A 20,859-nucleotide genomic window follows, 5' to 3' on the forward strand; every position below is an offset into this window, starting at 1 on the left:
AGTCCTTAGGATCCTTGTGGAAATCATTTTGTCATGTCTGAGAAGTTTTTGTTTTTATTCCAAGTCTGCGGAAGTTGGTTTGGGTCTTTGGATGTGTATTGTTTGGCTTTGGGTTTCTCCATCAAGAATGATAGTTGAGGGGCTTCCCAGGCGGCTCGGTGGTAAAGAATCCACCTGCAATGCAGGAGACACGGGAGACACGGATTTGATCCCTGCGTCAGGAAGATCCCCTGGAAAAGGAAATGGCAACTCACCCCAGTATTGTAGCCTGGGAAATCCCATGGGCAGAGGAACCTGGTGGGGTCCAGTCCTTGGGATAGCAAAAAAGTTGGACACAACTTAGCTATTAAAGTATAAAAAAACAAGTGACGGTTGAATTTCAAATGTTTTGCACTTAAGATAATTGTCTGGCGTTTAACCTCATAAAGGACATTGTCTTCCAATGTTTGTTTTATCCCACTGTATTTCATCACTTGGTGTTGATCTCAGGGTTAATCTGTCCTAAAGTGAGTTGAGACATTTTTTTCTTTCCCTCTGCTATTAAACAATTGAACATGGAAACACTTTTGCTGGAAAATTGGGTAGAACGTGACCACAGTACTCCGTTTACGACTTTCTTTTCCCAGAGTCTGGAGAGTGCATGGACTAGGCTGTAATGACGATGTCCATCTCAGTGGCCGTGGAGGCCAGCTCCGCTGAGCCCCGTGTCCCCAGAGTCAGTGGCAGCCCCAAGCCTTGTGGTCTCCCCTCCAGGACCCAGCTGGGGAGGCAGCCTGTCTGGAACACGCCAGCTAAAGGTGCTCTTAACCCTTTTTTCCTGCTGTGGACTCCTGGCAATTTTGTGAAGCTTACAGAGCCCTCCCAGAATAATATTTTTAAACATAATAAAATCACAATAAACTATATTTAAGTACAGATGCTATCAAAGTGTTCGTTGTGAAGTATTTTAATAGACTACCCGTGCTTTCCTGAAGAGTGAAAGTGAAGTTGCTCAGTCGTGTCTGACTCTCTGCAACCCCATGGACTGTAGCCCACCAGGCTCCCGCGTCCATAGGGTTTTCCAGGCAAGAATACTGGAGTGGGGTTCCATTTCCTTCTCCAGGGGATCTTCCCAACCCAGGGAGAGAACCCAGGTCTCCCGCATGCTAGGCAGACGCTTTGCCATCTGAGCCACCAGGGGAGTCCTGAAGAGTGGTACAGACCGAAAGGTCACCGCCACCTGGGAGCTCAATAGAAACACAGAATCCCAGACCCACCCAGACCTGCTGACCCCGAAACTGCATTTTACTCCTTGTTTCTATGAATTCAGTTTGAGAAATGGGGAGATAGCCATCGAAGGGTATGAACCTGCAGCTCTTATAAGAGGAATGAGTTCTCGGAATGTACGGGAATGGTAAATTCCAGTTGGCGATAAAGGAGATAAAAACTTAATCCCTTCTCATACAAGGTCTGGAACTCCTTAAATTTTACCCACAGGGCGCAAATTAAGAATCCTTGCTCTTCCCAGGAAATAAATCCAATATTTTATAATAACCATAGTGTAATAGAACTTTTAAAACTGTGAATCAGTATGTTGTACACCTGAAACATAGTTCAAAAAACCAAACTCAACCCCTGATCTGGTATGTTACAGGTCATCTTGAACAAGAGAAGCAAGTGTAGCCAACCAGACTCTTGCTGTCTTGGTTTTTTGTTTGGGGCTTTTTTGGCCATGCCACATGGCTTGCGGGATCTTAGTTCCCAGACCAGGGATTGAACCTCTGGCCCCTGGTGGAAGTGCTGGGTCCTGACCATTCGACCACCCGGGAACTCCCAAGATACTGGCTCTTAACGTCTGCTCCTCTCCATTGTGCAGAGCCAGTCCCATGTCCAGCCCGACAGTGATGGGATCATGCAGCCTAATTCTCCTGAGAAGGATAGCAGATATTTGTGCAAAAAACAGTTTGCCTTGGGGCACGTCTCTAACATAGCAGTTTTTCTAAATTTGTTATTGCTCTGTTTTCTTTCTTAATTCAGACTGTAATTTTGTATCTTCCTGGACATAGCCATTTTATTGAGTTGTCATAATTGATTGTCAGCTTCCCTGGTGGCTCAGACGATGGAGAATTCACATGTGAAGCAGGAAACACAAGTTCTTTCCCTGGGTGGGGAAGATCCCCCGGAGAAGGGAATCGCTAGCCACTCCAGTGTTCTTGCCTGGAGATTCCATGGATAGAGGAGCCTGGTGGGCCACAGTCCATGAGGTCGCAAAGAGTCAGACGCGACGAAGCGACTAAGCACACACATGCACAGAAATTAGCTGGAGTAAAGTCTGACTTAATAGTCATGATTAAGTTAATCTATCTGTCCCTTCTTTCCAGTGTCTATTAAAATGGATTGTAACCAGGTACAGTGCCGTCCCCTTCCCCCCAGGATGTTTGGTAATATCTGAAGACGTTTTTGAGTCTCAGAACTGGAGAGGAAGGTGCTGCTGGCATCTTGTGGGGGAGGGGAAAGGGATACTGCTAAACATTTTACAATGCACGAGACAGGGCACAGCCAAGAATTACCTGGCCCCAAATGGTTGTAGTGGCAACATTGAAAATACTGGTCTACTGGTATCTTTTCTTCAAGCAAACCTCCCTTTTTAATAGCCATTCTTTTGTTTTTATTGATCAAGCGCTGTCTGTCTTCACTTCTTCTAGTTGGTTTTTTGGTGGGGTTTTTTTTTTTTTTTTTTAGTATTTATTTGACTGCCAGGTCTTAGCTGTGGCACATGGACTCTTTGGTTTTCATTGCAGCATGAGGCGTCAAGTTTCCTGACCAGGGATCGAACCTGGGCCCCTGGCGCTGGGAGCACAGAGTCTTAGCCATGGGCCCACCAGAGAAGTCCCGTTTCTCCTGGTTTCTCGAGTTGCATGCGGTTCACTTGCTTTCAGCCTTTGGAACTGAAGTTCAGAGATTCTTCTGAAAAGTGATTAGGCTCTGGGTGTTGATAACGTGGAGCTCTCACTGTCCATCTCTTAAGAGTTTGTAATCTGATTGTGACTCTTAAGCAAAAGTTGTTTTAAAATATGTCCTACAGTTTTCCTTGAAAAACCTTTTGTGAAACCATGTTAGTTTCATAAGTTTGATTCACATCTACTTGGTGAGTTTTGTCTCTTCCATATGAAATCTGTAGTGGTTTTTACCATGATTTGCTTTGCCTAATACTGATATTTCTGCACTTTCCTGGAACACTGTGTATCATTCTCTACTTCTCTTTCATTTTTATTTGGGTACCTTGGACAGTAAAGAATCCGCCTGCAATGCAGGGGACCTGGGTTCAGTCCCTGGATCTGGCAGATCCCCTGGATGAGGGCATGGCCACCCACTCCAGTTGTTCTTGCCTGGAGAATTCCATGGACAGAGGAGGCTGGCAGGCCACAGCCCATGGGCCTGTGGGCCCATGGACATGACTGAACGACTAACACTTTCCCCTTTCAAGAGTATTAAGCTGACTTTTTAAAAAATGTAATTGACATTTTTAACAGGAAATTTAATCCATTTGTACTAAATGTTTAGTGTGACTATTACTTTATTTTCTGTTCTGTTGTGCCCCTTTTTTTATGCTTGCTTCTCTTTTCTGGTTTGAAAGCAGTCCTTCCCATTTCGTTACTTATATCCCACGTCTTATCCGGTTCCTTTTTGTTGTTGTTCTGATGCACACGGTTCAGTGTGACGCCTTGTGTCATCTGTCAGCTAGCTTATTTTCTCTTCCCATTGAATGCGAGTTCAAGTGTGTCTGTCAGTCGCTCAGTCGTGTCTGACTCTTTGCAACCCCATGGACTGCAGTCCGCCAGGCTCCTCTGTCCATGAGATTCTCCAGGCAAGAATACTGGAGTGGGTTGCCACGCCCTCCTCCAGGGGACCTTCCTAACCCAGGAATCGAACCCAGGTCTCCAGCACTGCAGGCAGATTCTACCAGCTGAGCCACCAGGGAAGCGAGTTCAAGTACGGGGTTTTATTTCAGTAATTTCTGTGGAACTCTGCAGGTACTCTTCCCATCCTGCAACCATCCTGTGTTGTCTGAGGAATTGTATGCTCATCTGGGCCTTTTTTTTTTCCTGAAAGCTTTAGGATGTCATCATTCCTAGGCTTCAGACATTGTCCCACCCTGCCTCTAATTGAGCCATCTTAAGACCCATGTCTGAGGAATCCCCCAGCAGTCCAGTGGTCAGAACCCAGCACTGCCCCTGCCAGGGGCCCTAGTTCAATCCCTTATCAAGAAACAACGATCCCCCAAGCCTCACACAACCCAAAGCAGCCTTCTAAAGACCCATATCTGGTTTTGGTGTTGAAAGAATTATTTTCTCTGAGTCCGGGTTCTTGGGTTGGGCATGCCTTCCGGTCCTGGCTTTCCCTGAGCAGTGGGTTTCTGGGTAGGTTTTTGTTTGGATGTGATCTGTTTGGAGTCGTCGTGGGAGAAGGAAGAATGCAGTTTGGTGGTGACGTTCTGGGCATGGGGTTCTCTGCTCTCCAGGAACCTCCACGTGCTTGGAAGCTCGGCGATGCTTCTCCAGCCTAAGCAGCCTCCCTCCCTAACAGCCCGGGAGGGTAGGTGCCTCTGCTGCTTGTGGTTTAGCACAAGTAAGGGAAGTCACCCTGACTGTCCTCCGGGTGGCTCCTCAGCTAGGGAGCCGGAAAGCCGTTCCAGATACCCGCCACCTGCCCCCTCCGATCTTGACTGCTTCTAAGAAAGCTCTCATTTTCCCAAACAAGGTTTGGCCTCTGACTTCCTTTCAGCCTGATTTTCTCTCTGCTCCTCGGGAGTCTGCAGAAGTTCTGAGCCACGAATGGAACAGCACACCTTCTTGTTCCACGGTGCTTGTCTAGACCTCCGTGTCTTCCTGTCTCCGGGCGTTTGGTCAGAAGGAAACGGCAGAGCCCGGGACTCGGCCTGCCTTCTGGGTTGGATCTCTCTGCCGGCGTCCTGGTGGACAAAACCCCTGAAGCTGTGACTCTTGCTTGTGTGTTTGCAGGAGACAAGCCGCACAAGTGCGAGTTCTGTGACAAGTGCTTCAGCCGGAAGGACAACCTGACCATGCACATGCGCTGCCACACCAGCGTGAAGCCCCACAAGTGCCACCTGTGCGACTACGCGGCCGTGGACAGCAGCAGCCTCAAGAAGCACCTGCGCATCCACTCGGACGAGCGGCCCTACAAGTGCCAGCTCTGCCCCTACGCCAGCCGCAACTCCAGCCAGCTCACCGTGCACCTGCGCTCCCACACGGGTAAGTCCCAGGCCTCTGCGTCTCTGACCCCTCAGCTTTAGTTAAAGCACAGGCAACGGAAATGACTCCAGGCTGTGAGTAAAGGAAACTGGAGCTTCTCTGTTGATATGAAGGGTGTGGTTTCTCCCACTGGGAAGACAGCTTCTAGTGAAACACTGGAAGTCTGACAGCTGAGTTTTCTAATTTGCCTGCGCAGAATACAGCTGGGGGCGATTATCCAATTCAGCACACAAGAAGCAAAGGGTGCATCTCAATAAAAGCCTGATGAATAAACTAGGTGTTTGTCATTCAACGTCAACTCTGATTGTGTGGCTTAATTCAGAAACACGTAGCCACGTGTGAAACAGCTGGCTAGTGGGAAGCTGGTGTGTAGCACAGGGTGCTCAGCTGGTGCTCTGTGTTGGCCTGGAGGAGTGGGAAGAGCAGGGTGGGATGGAGGCTGAAGAGGGGGAGCTATGTGTTCATACAGCTGATGCACTCTGTTGTACATGACATTGTGAAGCAATTATACTCCAATAAAAGAGAAACATGTAGCAAAATTACCTGAAAGTAATCACAAACATCTAGAAATTAGGCTTTGCAGAAAAGCTTTTCCCTCCCTGTGTGAGACCGTGTTAAAATAAGGAGATAGAACCAACCTACCCATCACAGTGCAGAAAAAGGGAGATTGAGAAGCCCATAAGGAGAGTCAGAAAATTAGAATTTCCAATGAATTCATGGCAAATGGCAAGCAGACCGGCATATACTGACATCCAAAATTAAGTCAAGAAACCTGTGTCCCAGCAGACAAGTGGGAGGCAGCCAAAGAGCTGGGAGCTAATCTTTGCAGCCAGCGTCTGACTGCCTTGGGTGTTCTGAACATGGAACTGATATAGGCTGCAGAGGTCAGAGGAGCAGCTGAAGCCTCTTGGCATGATGGCCCAAACTGTCGAGTAACAGGTAAAACCCACCTAATGTCTCGTTCTTAAACCGATCTCCTCTTCCTAACTGTGAAGTGTCATCCACAGGAAATAAGAGGTATGAAATGCCAAGTCTAACAAATAAAAATCCTGGAGACAGCAGAGTACTTGCATAACTTACCAGAATTTTTTAGTTGTCATTGGTATCTACCCACTGGCAGGAACGTTGCATCCAGGAGTTCTATTAGAAACGGTCGTCAGAGCAAAGCAGTGTGAATTGAAACTGGGGTTGCTGGCTGTAAGGTCCAGCTTTTCAGAGAGCAGAAAGAAAGCTGGAGAACTGACAATCAGAAGATAGAAGTCTGGTTTCTGACAAGGTCAGGAAGAAAAGAGAAGTGAGGAAATTAAGTGAAATAAAGCCGTTTCTCAAGCAAGGAGAGGTAGTGTGGCAAAGAGAAAGGCATCCTTAAACCTCTCAGGCTGATGGACTAAACATTGAAGCTAATACTCATTTTAGAGAGAGATGCTGCTGCTGCTAAGTTGCTTTAGTCATGTCCGACTCTGTGCGACCCCATAGATGGAAGCCCACCAGGCTCCCCCGTCCTTGGGATTCTCCAGGCAAAAACACTGGAGTGGGTTGCCATTTCTTTCTCCAATGCATGAAAGTGAAAAGTGAAAGGGAAGTTGCTCAGTCATGTCCGACTCTTAGCGACCCCATGGACTGCAGCCTACCAGGCTCCTCCATCCATGGGGTTTTCCAGGCAAGAGTACTGGAGTGGGGTGCCATTGCCTTCTTCGAGAGAGTGATGCTAGATGAGTCAAAATCACAACCAACAGAATGCAGGAGAAGTTTGGGGAAAGGATGGTTGTGTAGGATATGTAACAGTCTCATCTTTGCCTATAATCAACTGACAGGGATGTTTAAAGAGCCTCCAAAGAACTAAACTCCTTAGCTATCCCTCCAGGGAGTACAGAGGAGGCTATGGCATTTCATAATTTGTCTTCTGCTCCTGCTGCCATATTCATGGGTTAATTTCATAAATAAAATTCAGTCTGTCAGTGTGAAACTGCAAAACTTTAATACAAGCCACTTAACTGATGTAATAATACAACTTAAAGACGAAGTGAAAAGTAAAAGTGTTAGTTGCTCAGTCATGTCCGACTCTTTGCAACCCCATGGGCTGTAGTCCTGCCAGGCTCGTCTGTCCATGGAATTTTCTAGGCAAGAATACTGAAGTGGGTTGCCATTCCCTTCTCCAGGGGGTCTTTCGAACCCAGGTCTCCCACGTTGCAGGCAGATTCTTTACTGTGTGAGCCACAGGGGAAGTCCAAACACCAAAGTGAGCATGTTTATAAATCTCGATTATAAACAGTTTTGTATCACATAACCATACATCTTCCTTCTGTGTCCACATCTAGAATGTCAATTGAGTTTAGATCTGAACCTGAAGTGTCATGAAGAGGGTGGATGTGGATGCCATGATGCTGTTTGGCCATGGTCAAATAATGTGACCTGTCTGAGTCTCAGTTACTCCATCTGTTAAAGTGGGAGTGGTACTCAGACATGGGATTGCTGTGAGTTAATACAGTGTTCGCAAGTGGTGGTGGTAGGAGGCGACAAGGAACTGGAGTTTTAAAGACCCAGCTACCTGCCACCAGGCATTCTGAACGCATGTTTGGGGGGAGTTCGGTGTTGCCTGCCTGCTCTAATGGAAACGCACCTTCCCGTTGCCAGGGGACACCCCCTTCCAGTGCTGGCTCTGTAGCGCCAAGTTCAAAATCAGCTCGGACTTGAAAAGGCACATGATCGTGCACTCGGGGGAGAAGCCTTTCAAGTGCGAGTTCTGTGATGTCCGCTGCACCATGAAGGCGAACCTGAAGTCGCACATCCGCATCAAGCACACTTTCAAGTGCCTGCACTGCGCCTTCCAGGGCCGGGACCGGGCCGACCTGCTGGAGCACAGCCGGCTGCACCAGGCCGAGCACCCCGAGAAGTGCCCCGAGTGCAGCTACTCGTGTTCCAGCGCGGCCGCCCTGCGCGTGCACAGCCGCGTGCACTGCCCCGACCGGCCCTTCAAGTGCGACTTCTGCAGCTTCGACACCAAGCGGCCCAGCAGCCTGGCCAAGCACATTGACAAGGCGCACCGGGACGAGGCCCGAACGGAGAACCGGGCCCCGCCGGGCCGGGAAGGGCCGCGGGAGGGCGGCGGGCCGCCTGTGGCCAAGATCGTGACGCACAGGGCCTTCCGCTGCGAGACGTGCGGGGCGGCCTTCGTCAGGGACGACTCTCTGCGGTGCCACCGGAAGCAGCACAGCGACCACGGTGAGAACCAGAGCTCGGGCCTGGTCACCTTCCCGCCCGACAGCGGCGCCCCCGGGCAGCTGGGCGCGCTGGTCTCCGTCGGGCAGCTCGAGGCGCCCCTGGAATCCAGCCAGTGCCTCTAGCCCCCGCAGAGAGGGTGGTCAGCCGGCCGGATCTCCGGACGCCACGCCGCTGCCCAGCCCTCAAGCCAGGCTGGACTCCCCCGCTCCGGGGACGCCTGCTTGCACCCTGAGGCCTGCAGAGGCCATGGCTGCAGTCACCGTGGCGTGAGGGCAGGCGCCAAGGCAGCCCTGTGGAGACGCCTCCCCCAACCTCACCCCTGGTATCTGTCTTCCCTCCAAGCATCGTCTAAGCAGGTTTACTCGGTTCCAAGATCGGGGGTCCACGGAGCACTGCTCTATCCAATAGGGATAGTTCCTTCACGATGGATTCCAGTTCTGAAACTGATCGCCCCTGATGGGATTACGAAACAAACGAATTACACCGCGTGGAAAATCTAACACTACACTGATCCGTAGAGCAGGTTAAGGGGATGTCGGGGTATGTGGAGGGTCTGGGGTGGCCGGAAAAGTTCTACTTCTTAACCTGGGTGGTGGTTCCTAAGAGTAATCCGCCTTATATGTTTTGTGTGTGGTTCCTTTTATCTGTTGTCTTATAATAAAAAGGCAAGCTCGTCTGTAGAATGGTGTCGGAGGGACGCTCCATTTTTGTGGTCTATCACAGTGTGGGCTTCTCCAGGGCCCTCCACCCGGTGGTAATTTCACTGTAAAGGCACCTAGGATTCCTGAGCGTCTTCGTGCCGCAGTGAAGCAAAATGCAGTTTGATCTGTAGGTGGCGCCAGAGATCAAGCTAACACTAGCTCAGCCAGTAACTGTGTTGTGAAATTCAAGATTTGTCTATCTGTTGATAAAAAGGGAGCAGGGGCCCAGTGGGTCCTGGGCTTCGTTGTGGGACATGGCGATGCGTGGAAAAGCCTGGGACTAGTGTCTTTCATCATCGTAAGCACTTGATGTTTGCTGAACCAACAAATAAGGGAAATCCCAAGCCTCTTGTAAATGGACATTTAACTTGATGGAAACTTAAGAGGTCTTGGAATGCCAGCAGATATATAATTTATGCAAAGTGTCTTTCTTCTTTTCTTCAGATACAGTCTTTGTTTAATACAGATTCTTGTGTGCTCTCATCAGGCTCAATATCTGGGCCTTTGAAACACTGAGCAGATCCATTGTTTTTGATAAACTAGGAACAGGGATGCGAACACAAAACTTTAATAGATTGTAAAGGTGACTATTTCACTTATGAAAGAGACACAGAGCTTATTTTAGAAGGTTACTTTGAACACATCTGATTCCATTTGGCTCAAGGCAAGTGATAATGAGTAAGAAGAAAAGACAGAAACGATGGCAGAGAGAATTAATCCTTTTTTGTTTTAGAGCTATCTTCGGTCGTTCAGAAGTGTTTCATTCCTGGTTGCTGGTGCATTGTACAGATTCTATTGTCACCTTTTGCTGTTTGTCATGAGTCTTATCTGTGTTTCTCTTCTGGTAACAGAAGGGCTGTTGACCTTTCAAGTGGGAACCCATAGATTGAAATCGTATAAATGTTCCTTGTACTTCTGGTGTCGAAGCTCTTCAGAGAAACAGGGACAATATCAGCCTCTTTAGAAGGCTTTTTTTTTTCCACAGCTGTATGGGCATTCAAGGGTCTTGGATCCACACTGGTATCACCTAGCAAATTTGGACCCCCAGTAGAGTGGAGATTAGCAAAAAGCTTGGAACCAGATAGTATTTGAGGCTTTATGAAGCCATAAGGGCTCTTCCATGACTAAACTCTCTTCACAAAATTAGCCAGACTGTGTTCCAACAAAACTTTATGAAATGAGGATGAGACTTAAAATATACAGCTATCACCAAATGCAACTGGAAACAGCCACAGTAGTTAAGAGGCCCTGAATTGGTTTCTGCACCCAGCTCTGTTTTACAAGGTGCACATGGACCTCAAAGGGGGCGTTGATTAATGAACGTTTGCAGTTTGACATCACGTGGACCAGGGGCTGGTGAACCTTTTCAGTAAAGGGCCAGACAGGACATATCCTGGACTTGGCTAGCCTCGGTCTCTATTCAACTGTGTTCACCTCCGTAGCACAATCACTCAACTCTGCCGTTGTCATCGAAGCAGCTGAAGATAACAGGTAAGTGAATGGATATAGCCGTGTGCCAATAAAACCTTATTTACAAAAAGCAGGCCATGATTTGGAGGGCCGTCTTTGCTGATTCCTGACCTGGGCTGTTGAGTGCAAGCAATAAGGTAATATGTCAAAATGCAGGACAAACACACAGAATGCCAAATTTCCTGGGGTCCCTTTATGCCAGTACAGTTTCATGCAAGACATAGGTTCAGTTTGGTCACTCGGTCGTGTCTGACTCTTTGCGACTCCATGGACTGCAGCACGCCAGGCTTTCCTGTCCATCACCAACCCCCTGAATCTGGTCAAACTCACGTCCATCAAGTCGGTGACGCCATCCAACCATCCCATCCTCTGTTGTACCCTTCTCTTGCCTGCAATCTTTCCCAGCATCAGGATCTTTTCAAATGAGTCCGTTCTTCGTATCAGGTGGCCGAAGTATTGGAGCTTCAGCATCAGTCCTTCCAATGAATATTCAGGACTGATTTCCTTTAGGATGGACTGGTTGGATCTCCTTGCAGAGATAGGTTAAATTCCAGGTTGTGTACATGTGTGCTAAGTTGCTTTTGTCATGTCCGACTCTTTCTAACCCTATGGACTGTAGCCCACCAGGCTTCTCTGTCCATGGGATTCTCCAGGCCAGAACACTGGAGTGGGTGGCCTTTTCCTTCTCCAGGGGATCTTCCCAACCCAGGGATCGAACCCAGGTCTCCTGCATTGCAGGCAGATTCTTTACCATCTGAGCCACCAGGGAAGCCCAAGAATACTGGTGTGGGTAGCCTATCCCTTCTCCAGTGGATCTTTCGAACCCAGGTGTCCCCCATGGCAGGCAGATTCTTTACCAGCTGAGCTACCAGGGAAGTTAGGGACTGCGAACTGCTAAGTCCTTTGGATGTCTATTCAGTGCAGCTATAAAATGTCCAGTGAAGAATTAAAAAATCAAGGAGAAACCCTCTTGCTTTCCTCTGCTTAAGACTTCCTGCTGCCTTCTAAACACTGTGGAGCATGAGTTCGTTTGTCCCTGTGTTTAATTTTTTAAAAAGAATGAGCCTCAATTCCTGCTGCTGTGTTGATGTGAGTCCTTACTCTGAGCCAGGCACTGTGATAAGAACTTGACCTGCCTTGACTCATCTCCTTCTGTCAGTTGCTATCCAGAGCTGGAGCTGGGTTGAGACGAGGAAGGCACTGGCCTAGGGCACTCAAAACTCAGCAATCACATGTTTTAAAGCAATCTATTTTTTAAATTGGCAAACTATGGCATACAGGTCAGCTGCTTTGTTGGGTTTTTTTTGTTTGTTTGTTTTATTAGAAGTTAGCCTGGGGATTAAGGCAGGACTTGGTCCTGTCTTTTTTTATGTTTTATTAGAAGCTAGCCTGGGGATTAAGGCAGGACGTGGTCCTGTCTTTAAGACTGTGATGTTTTTGTTCATTGTGGATTTTCTGTGTTTGGTATTTAGAAAAATTCATTAAAATACTTTCCTTGATCAGTGAGATTTTGGGCACCCCTTTCCATTTGCACTGAAGGGGTGTGCCCCAACCGCCTCACCCTCGTCCCTGCCTCTTGTCCAGATACAGAAACTGAAGCATGAGGGTGATGGAACTTCTAGAACAGTCCCAGGCAGAGTAGCTCCTGAGTCCACATTTTTAACCAAAGAACTGGGCTGGCTCTCCAATTTTAAACTGTATATTTTGTTAGAGTAATAAGCTGAGCTGAGTAGGGTGATGACAGACTCATCCAAAAGGAGCCTTCTTTTGTCAAAAGGCGTCGGGGTTGAGGCGGAAAGGGGTCAGAACAGCCCTGCTTCTGGCATTACTGTGTGGCCGACACCCAGCTAGAGTTTGTACCTCGGATTTTCAGTTTGCTTGTCTGTTCACGGAGTGCTCAGTCGCTTCAGTCATGTCCAACTGTTTGCAACCTCATTGACTGTAGCCCACCAGGCTCCTCTGTCCACAGGATTCCCCAGGCAAGAATACTGGAGTGGGTAGCCATTCCCTTCTCCAGGGGATCTTCCCAACCCAGGGATCGAACCCCAGTCTTCTGTGTTGCAGAGTCTTTACCCGCTAAGCCACCTAGGAAGCCTTTTGCTTATCTGTAAAATGGGCCATTTCAGGCATTTGGCTTAATGATAATGTCAACAGGTTTAAAACAGCAAAGCAAAAATTAGCTCACCTGTGTCTTTCTCATTTATTTTGTCGGAGCTGGAGCACGGGGATAACCAAGAATTAGTACTGTGACCTTATTACTTTGGGCATCATGGTTTCTGTCTTACTTCCCACCCCACCCCATATCTGCAACACGTGGTCCCAAATGGTGGCAACTGAAGCTCCAGCCAGGGTAGGAGGAGGCCTCCCCTTAGCACCGCAGGAAGGTTGCACATAAGCTTCTGTTTCCATCCCCTGCTACCTGGCTGGTCATATGCCATGGCTGTTGCAAAGTGTGCTGGGAAATCATGGTGCTAGAATAGCTCTGCCGAGTTAAAACCTGGAAGGAGATGCTGGGTCACGCGTGTCCTCTGCCCCTGAGCAGTCATGCAGCATTCTTGTGAAAGCTGGAGATGACTTTGCTATAAGACACCTGACATCGGCCTTGAACACCCAAGATATTCTACATAGGAATGTGTCTGTTTTATCAGGACTTCACTGGGGCTTCCTCTGCTGCTCTTTGTGATACTGGCTCATGGAGTCCTTCCAAGGTTTTCTGTCACTCTGGTCTGGTGGGTCTCAACTGCTCCGGGCTGAAGTATGTGGGAAGCTCTTAGGTAATTGGAATCTGCCTCTGCAGGGGAGGTTGTGCAAGTGGTCCTGACGTGCATCCAGTGGGAACAGCTGCCCCAGTGAAGAAGCAGGGCTGTCCTCACGGATGTTTGCCACCTATACGGTCCCAGAGGGTCCCACACTCGGGTACCCGCTCTGCTGATGCTGTTTTGTAATTCTTAGTTTTTGAACCAGGGGTCCTGAGTTTGCATTTTGCATCAAGCCCAAATTACATAGCCAGTCCTGTGAGGAAAGGAAGGATGCCTCGGAAGGGAGCCAGTTACTGGTGCAGAAAAGGTCTCAACCTTTGTGACCAAGACTCCTGTCTGGAGTCGGCCAGCCAGGGCTCCGGATAGGAGGGAAAAAGCACCATGAATCATAGAAAAAAAGAAAGAAGGTGAAGTCGCTCAGTCGTGTCTGACTCTCTGGGACCCCATGGACTGCAGCCTACCAGGCTCCTCCGTCCACGGGATTCTCCAGGCAAGAGTACTGGAGTGGGTTGCCATTTCCTTCTCCAGGGGATCTTCCCAACCCAGGGATTGAACCCAGGTCTCCCACACCGCAGGCAGAACTTTAACCTCTGATGGTCTAGAATTTCCCTGCACGATTCCATTCAGATGTTACAATGAATGCCATTTGCATTTGTTACAAACAAAGCTGACTTTCGGAAAAGTTAAAGCTGCTCAGTGCAGCTGGTACAGGAAGGTCAGGCCCACGCGTGCAGACCCCCGTGCTTGTGTGTTGTTTGCAGCTCAGGCGGCCGTCTTCCACCGGCAGAAGTGGGGGGATTGGGGAGGGAGCCATTTGAGTTCTAAGTGTCGAGGCCGGAAAAGGACACGATCTTTTGCAAGAATGGTGAGGTCTGTAGTTGGCTTGGAAAATATTTTGAATATGGGTATTATTGGATGATTGGAAAATGTCCCTGGGCCATGTGTCCACATGCTGCAGGTAAGTATTGCAGGAATGACTGATGTTACATTCCCCCAGCTCAGGCAGGTTACAGAACGGTTGAGCAAATTTTGCTTCGATACTGATCTTGAACTCCCAGCAGTGTGTCAGGCCCCCAGAGCCCACGCTCAGCCACTCTCAGAGGCCACTTGGATAGGATCTCGTTCATGTCTCACACCTTGAGACGCTTCTGTTTGAATAGAGAAGAAAATGAAGGTAAAGAATCCAAGTCCAGCACGCGGTCAGAATTAGGACCTGTGTTTGTGTCCTCTGAGTGGAACTCCTCCTCTTACCTAACACCACCTGCTCGAGAGACCTAATGCCAGTTTTCTTCATTGCTTTTGGAGTCATGAGCCCCTTTGTCATTCCAGCCAAGCCTATGAATCCTCTCTTTGAACGACGTTTAAGAAAATAAAGCAAAATATATAAGCTTGCAGAGGAAAACGATTGAAATCATTATCAAAATATTTCTTGGTTTAAGTGCATTTAATTAGCATTATATTAAAGGTTGTAGCAGCAGACCTTTAGCATAACTGTCATTTATAGTCAGCCTTGGGCTTTCTGTGTCCACAGTTCCTCCATGGATTCAACCAACCGCAAGGTGTAGTCCTGTAAAAATTTATTATTGAAAAAAAAAAACCCTGTGTGGACCACTTATGTGGTCCAGTGCATTTCAAACCTATGTTGTTCAAGGGTCAATCAACCACAATCTTATTTTGAAGTAGAGATGCTCATAAATGTTATTTCGAGATAGTTACAGCAACCGGGATGTTGCATGAAACTTGGAAGATTGGAAGTGTGTGAGCGCACTTGTGTCCCACCTTTTGGCGACCCCACAGACTGTCGCCCGCCATGCTCCTCTGTCCATGGGATTTCCCAAGCAGGAATAGTGGAGTGGGTTGCCATTTCCCCCTCCAGGGGACCTTCCTGGCCCAGGATGGAACCCACATCTCCTACATTGCAGGCACATTCTTTACCACTGAGACACCAGAGATATATGAACATTACTGGTCTCTCTCGTTGACCCAGTCACTGGTCCTGGCAATGCTTCTGTGTTCTGGTACCTACATCCCAAACTGACAGGTGCTCGATTTCAGTTAGAGGTGAGTGAAATAAGATTCATTGTCTTTCCCATGCAAATCCCTGGACCTTATAAATTCTACCCACGGTTCCTTTGTTAAGACCTCTGATGCTAATGGAATTCTGGGGTCTGATTTTCTTGGTAAAATTGGAACTTGCCATTATTTCCATCATTACTAGGTCTAGTAGCATCAGCGCTTAAACACTTACGCCTGCCTCACCCCACCCCAAAGAAAACCGTGCATTAGAAGGGATTCGCCAAACAGGGCTCTCTGTAGTAGAGCCTGTGTGCAGCTTTTTTCCGACAGGCTCTTCTTAAGATGGCTCAATCCTTACCTGTTGGTTCGAGGGACGTTGACTTAAAGAAAACAGACGCTGTACGTTCATCAGGCAATTCTGAAATTCTCAAGGCATGACAGACACCCCAGCACTCTCATGCTGCACCACCTGTTTCTGCAGGGTCACAGCAGACTGGCTTCAGCCTAACACGGAAGGCGTCTTACCCAAGGCTGAGAGCATAACACATGAGTAACAACAGCAGACGATTCTAGTATCCAGCCCAGGGTCGTCTGTACTTACTCATCTCAGGCATCCTAGGAGAGAAAGGGTTGTCTCAGCTGTATTGGTGGTCGCTTATCCATCTGCAACAGTCTACCTTCACTTTTTTTTTTTTTTTTTTGTAGTTTTGATAAATGGTCCCTTTGGATTTAAAAGAAATTCATGGCCTGAGTGTGATTCTTTCCAAACGCATGGCCGTCTCTGGGTTTGGAGAGGAGCTGGTTATCTCTGCCTCTCTGTCAGTTGTGCGTTTGTCCCTTGTTGCACGACGACGCTTCTAACAGCAAGACCTGAGGGAATCAGTGGTGCAAATGGCATTTGGAAATGTTTTGTCTTTAAAAGAAAATCTTTATTCCAGATACTCATTTTTCTCCTGACTCCAGCCTAGTCTCCAGCCCAGAGGCCAGCGGACTTTTTCTGTAAAGCTGGTAGGAAATATTTTAGGTTTTGCAGGCCGTACAGTCTCTTGCAACTGCTCAGCTCTGGCCTGACAACACAACAGCAGCCAGGGATGGTGCTTAGAGAAATGTGTGTAGCTGTGCCCCTGGGATGCTTTACAGACACCGAAATTTGGATTGCATGTAATTGCACATCACACAATATTTTTAAATTTCTCAACCATTTAAAAATCTAAAGACTACTCTTAACTCGTGGGTTGTACAAAAGCAGCTCATGGGTTACTATGAGAAACACTGGGCAGAGTACACAGGGATCTCTCCCTGTAACCTTTACAACTATACATGGATCTTCAATGATCTCAGTACAAATTTTAATTCAAAAGACAAACTAACAGGCAGTTGGCTGGGTTTAGCACCCCCCAGGCTGTGGTTTACCACCCCTGCCAGTGAGAACAGCTTATGAAAATATGATGCATAATTTGAAGCTGCTCTCCTATTTCTGAGATTGTTTTTGACATGAATGGAATGCTTGAATAGGATTTTTTTCTGACATGGGTTGTCCCCAAATATTGGTTTTATATTACAGTTCAAATACAAAAGCCTTAGCTGTTAGAATTAAAGATTCTAGTGTGGTTTGAGTACGTTGATAAGAAGTAAATTTACATTTGTGAAATGTTCACTTAGTTAAAAAGCTCACCGTATCCTCTCTTGAAATACGAAAGTCATTTCTAAGAAGTCCTGCAGTCCTAAAATGTTTTCTTTTAAAATTATCTATACATTTTTTTAAATCAAGCAATACCACAGGATGTACAGTGAAAAGTCTCTTTCCCATCACAGCCCCTCATTTTCCCTTTCAATAGGCAGTCACCATTAGCTGTGTCTATAAATTCTTTGGTTTAAAAATTTGTCTTCAGGAGTTTCCTGGCGGTCTGATCGTTAGGACTTCACGCTTTCACTGCTGGGGGCCCGGGTTCAATACCTGGTTGTGGAACTAAGATCCTTAAAGCTGCAGGAAGTGGCAAAAAATAAATGATGCATCATGGCTGTCTTGTGGCTGCCAAAAATCATGATTATAGTAGCTACCAGGGCCAGATGTGCTCTGAACCTTGCAAAGGTCTTGACTGCCTGCAGCAACTCTCCGTTGTAGGTGATGCTGGCCCCATGTTGCACATAGAACTCTTGGAGGCAGACTGATTGGACATCAGTGGGTCATGGTGTCTGTGTGATTTTTTGAAATGAAACCTCCTGATGCTGACTGGCTGTTGGTACAGGGCTTGAATGAGACACTTGAAAGATGAGCCACTTTCTGGTATTGAAAGTGTTCTATTAAGAACTGTCACTGGGGTTCTCTTAGTACAAAAGCAATATGTGGTCACTGGAGGAAATGGAGAAAAGCAAAATAAAAATTAGCCTGTACTGCCAGGAGTGGCTAGAAACTAAAAGAAACGAGGAGTACTCCCCAAGAGCCTCCAGGGAGCATGGCTCCACCAGCATCCACCAGCACCTTGAGTTTGGACTTCCGGCTTCCAAACCTCTGAAATAATACTTGTGGTTGTTGTTGTAAGCCAAAAAAAGTAACCCGTGCTTCAGCTGTTGCAGCTCCTTGCGGTTGGGACACCTCCACCCAAAGGCAGGTTAGGAAGTTTTCCATTGTCGGTTTGTGATAAAAAGCTTTGTGGAGGGCTGTGGAATGCATCCTTATTTCCTGAAGATGAACTTTGAATAGAGCTCAGTAGTTAAGAGCCCAGAGGCTGCAGTCCTAGTGTCTGGTTTGAATTCTGGGTCTGTCATTTTATTAGCTGCGTGACCTTGGTCATATTACTTAAGACCCTCTATGCCTCATTTTTCAAAATCTATAAAATAGACATAATTATAGTACCTACCTCACAGAGTCATCATGAGAGCTAAATAAGTTAGTCTACGTAAAAGAGCTAGAACTGTGCCTGGCACGTGCCAAGCCCCCGATCAGACTCGCTAACTAGAATTTATACTTTTTAATGAGCCATTAAGAGCTGCCAACAATTCCCAAATATCCAGGAGTTTCCTTAATCCTCTAATCAATCACGTGTGACTTTAGATTTCATTATATGTGTTGCATATTGGATTTACTTTGTTAATAATAACTCCCGATGCACCTACTTGGATTGGAACAAGCCTGCACAGACCTTGTCCTCATGCCCTTCTGTCTGGTCAGATACAAAACTCCTCTCCTTTGAAAATAAGTGGACAAGGGACTTCCCTGGTGAGCCAGTGGCTGAGACGCCTCACTTCCAATTCAGGGGACCCAGGTTTGATCCGGGGTCAGGGAAGTGAATCCCACATACCAAAGCAAATATCAAAGATCTCACGTGCAGCAACTGAGATCTGACACAGTCAAATAAATAAAAATATTGTTTTTAAGGAAAAGAAATGGACATAATAAGTGAACACAATAGAATAGAAATCACCTATTCATTTTAAACAAAATTCAACTCCATGGCCAATTAGCGAGGAAAGAGAATTCTTATGCCCTGCTAGGAAGAGATTGGGTTGAGGGGCACCAATTGGGTGATATCTACCAAAATATTAAAATGTGAGTTCCCTTTGACCCAGCAATTACAGAAATTTTTCCTGTGGAATCAAAGAAGCAAATGAGTATTTACAGAGTTGTTCAGAGCAGCGTTGTCCATGAGAGCAGTTAGAAGGATACAACAAATGTCTTGAGAATGGGACTGTCCAATGATGAGACAGTCAGGCAGTCATGACCACACGTTACTTTAAAAAAAACAACAGCTTCCTGGTGGTCCAGTGGTTAGGAAGCTGCCCGCCAGTGCAGGGCACGTGGGTTCTATCCCTGGTCTGGGAAGATGCTCCAAGCCACGGGCAACTAAGCCTGTGTGCCGAAACGACGGAGCCCAAGCTCCTCAGCGAGAGGAACCACCACCTGGGGAAGCCGCAGCTAGAGAAAGCCTGGGCAGCGAAGACCCAGTGCGATCAAACGGCTTTAAAAAAGGTGCAGTTGACCCGTGTGTGTTGACAGGCAAGTGGCTGAAGGTCAATTATTAAAGTGAAAAAAAAAGTTGCAGTTTAATCCCCATTGGTGTTTTGAATAGAGATTGTCTTCAAGGATATGAAATAACTTGAATGGTGGCCGTCTTCTGCAAGTGAAGCAGACGTGGGCAAGGGGTTTTATGACTTTAACAAAATCTAGTCTGTTGGGCTTTTTACAGCAAGTGAGTATTAAATTAGTGGAAAAAAATAGCTTTTATCTGCCAGATTCTCATCCACTTTGCCAGTTTATTGACTTTGATGTCCATGTTCTACATATAAATATACACACGGATTTAAAAGTGTAAAATCCTTTGAAATTTAAAAATTCTGTGAGCATTTCACACCTTGTGGTTTACACACTCTGCCTCCACACCCGTCTCCTCCACCCTCCTACCCACCTTTGCACACTTTTTAATCTTATTTTCTGGAAGATACTTGGATAACCAAATAAAAAGTACTCTATAATGCCGCTTATGAATTGCACAGAACTTCTTTCAAAATGTAAGTCTGGAAAAATTTATCGCCTTCATGGGTTTGTTATTTTCTGGCACTCTAACTTCAGGATAAAATAGGAATTTACCTAATTAGAGCAGTAATTTCAGCAACTGGCCTTGTTTTTTGCCAAAAAGAATCCAATTACCAAGTAGATCTGTTCTTTTATTTCATCTGCAATTCACTTTCCAGTCTTGTGCTTTCCTTTAACAAAATATTCTCAAAGAACGTGACCACACCTCTGAAGAACAGGGAATATTGTGCTGGGGACAATGCAATGCGTGATTGATATTTCACACCAAAAAAAATAATGGTCTTATTTTTTTTTTAATTTAAAACTGTTGTAATACATTCCATCATTTTTATCATACAAATTAAATTCATGCTTATATAAAATTTGGAAAACACAAAATGATACACAAAAGTAAAATTACCTGCGTGTGCACGCTCGGTCTTGTCTTTGTCTGCCACCTGCCAGGCTGCTCTGCCCGTGGGATTTCCCAGGCACGGATACTGGAGTGGGTTGCCATCTCCTCCTCCAGGGCATCTTCTCAACCCAGGGACCAATCCCGGGTCTCTCGTGTCTCCTGTGTTTGGCAAGTAGATTCTTTACAACCAGCGCCACCTGGGAGGCACTTCTATTACCTGTAATTTAGTTACAAATCCATAGGCATCAGTTGCTGACATTGTGCTCTATTTTCTTGGTCTTTTGCTCTGCTTAGTATGTTTTTACATCATTAATATAGTAAGTATGCACACCTATGTGTAATAATATATGTATATAATATACACTTTATACATAATATAAATATAATAAGTGTAATATATATTAATGTCCACACAATCTGAAATTTTTATTTTCCCCTCTTTGTAACCTAACATAGCATTTTTCCATGTAGTCAAAATGACATATAAATGTTACTTACCATTACTCCCCTG

General features: G+C 46.6%; 1 protein-coding gene across 3 annotated transcripts in view; it reads left to right on the top strand.

The window, feature by feature from the left end:
* The window catches only part of ZFP64 (ZFP64 zinc finger protein), an 80,827-nt gene extending 66,839 nt beyond the window's left edge, over window positions 1–13,988 (top strand). The window contains exons 9-10 of one of the 3 annotated variants that reach the window (XM_070381021.1): window positions 5,001–5,252; window positions 7,887–11,300. In XM_070381021.1, the coding sequence (XP_070237122.1) occupies window positions 5,001–5,252; window positions 7,887–8,596 (962 nt within the window). In that variant the 3' untranslated portion in view covers window positions 8,597–11,300. Of the gene's footprint in view, window positions 1–5,000; window positions 5,253–7,886 lie in introns of all 3 variants that reach the window. The other 2 variants (XM_070381022.1, XM_070381023.1) reach the window with 2 other exon arrangements.
* Window positions 13,989–20,859: the final 6,871 nt, after the last annotated feature.

The sequence above is a fragment of the Bos mutus genome, chromosome 13 (genome assembly GCF_027580195.1).
Source record: "Bos mutus isolate GX-2022 chromosome 13, NWIPB_WYAK_1.1, whole genome shotgun sequence".
Lineage (NCBI taxonomy): Eukaryota > Metazoa > Chordata > Mammalia > Artiodactyla > Bovidae > Bos > Bos mutus.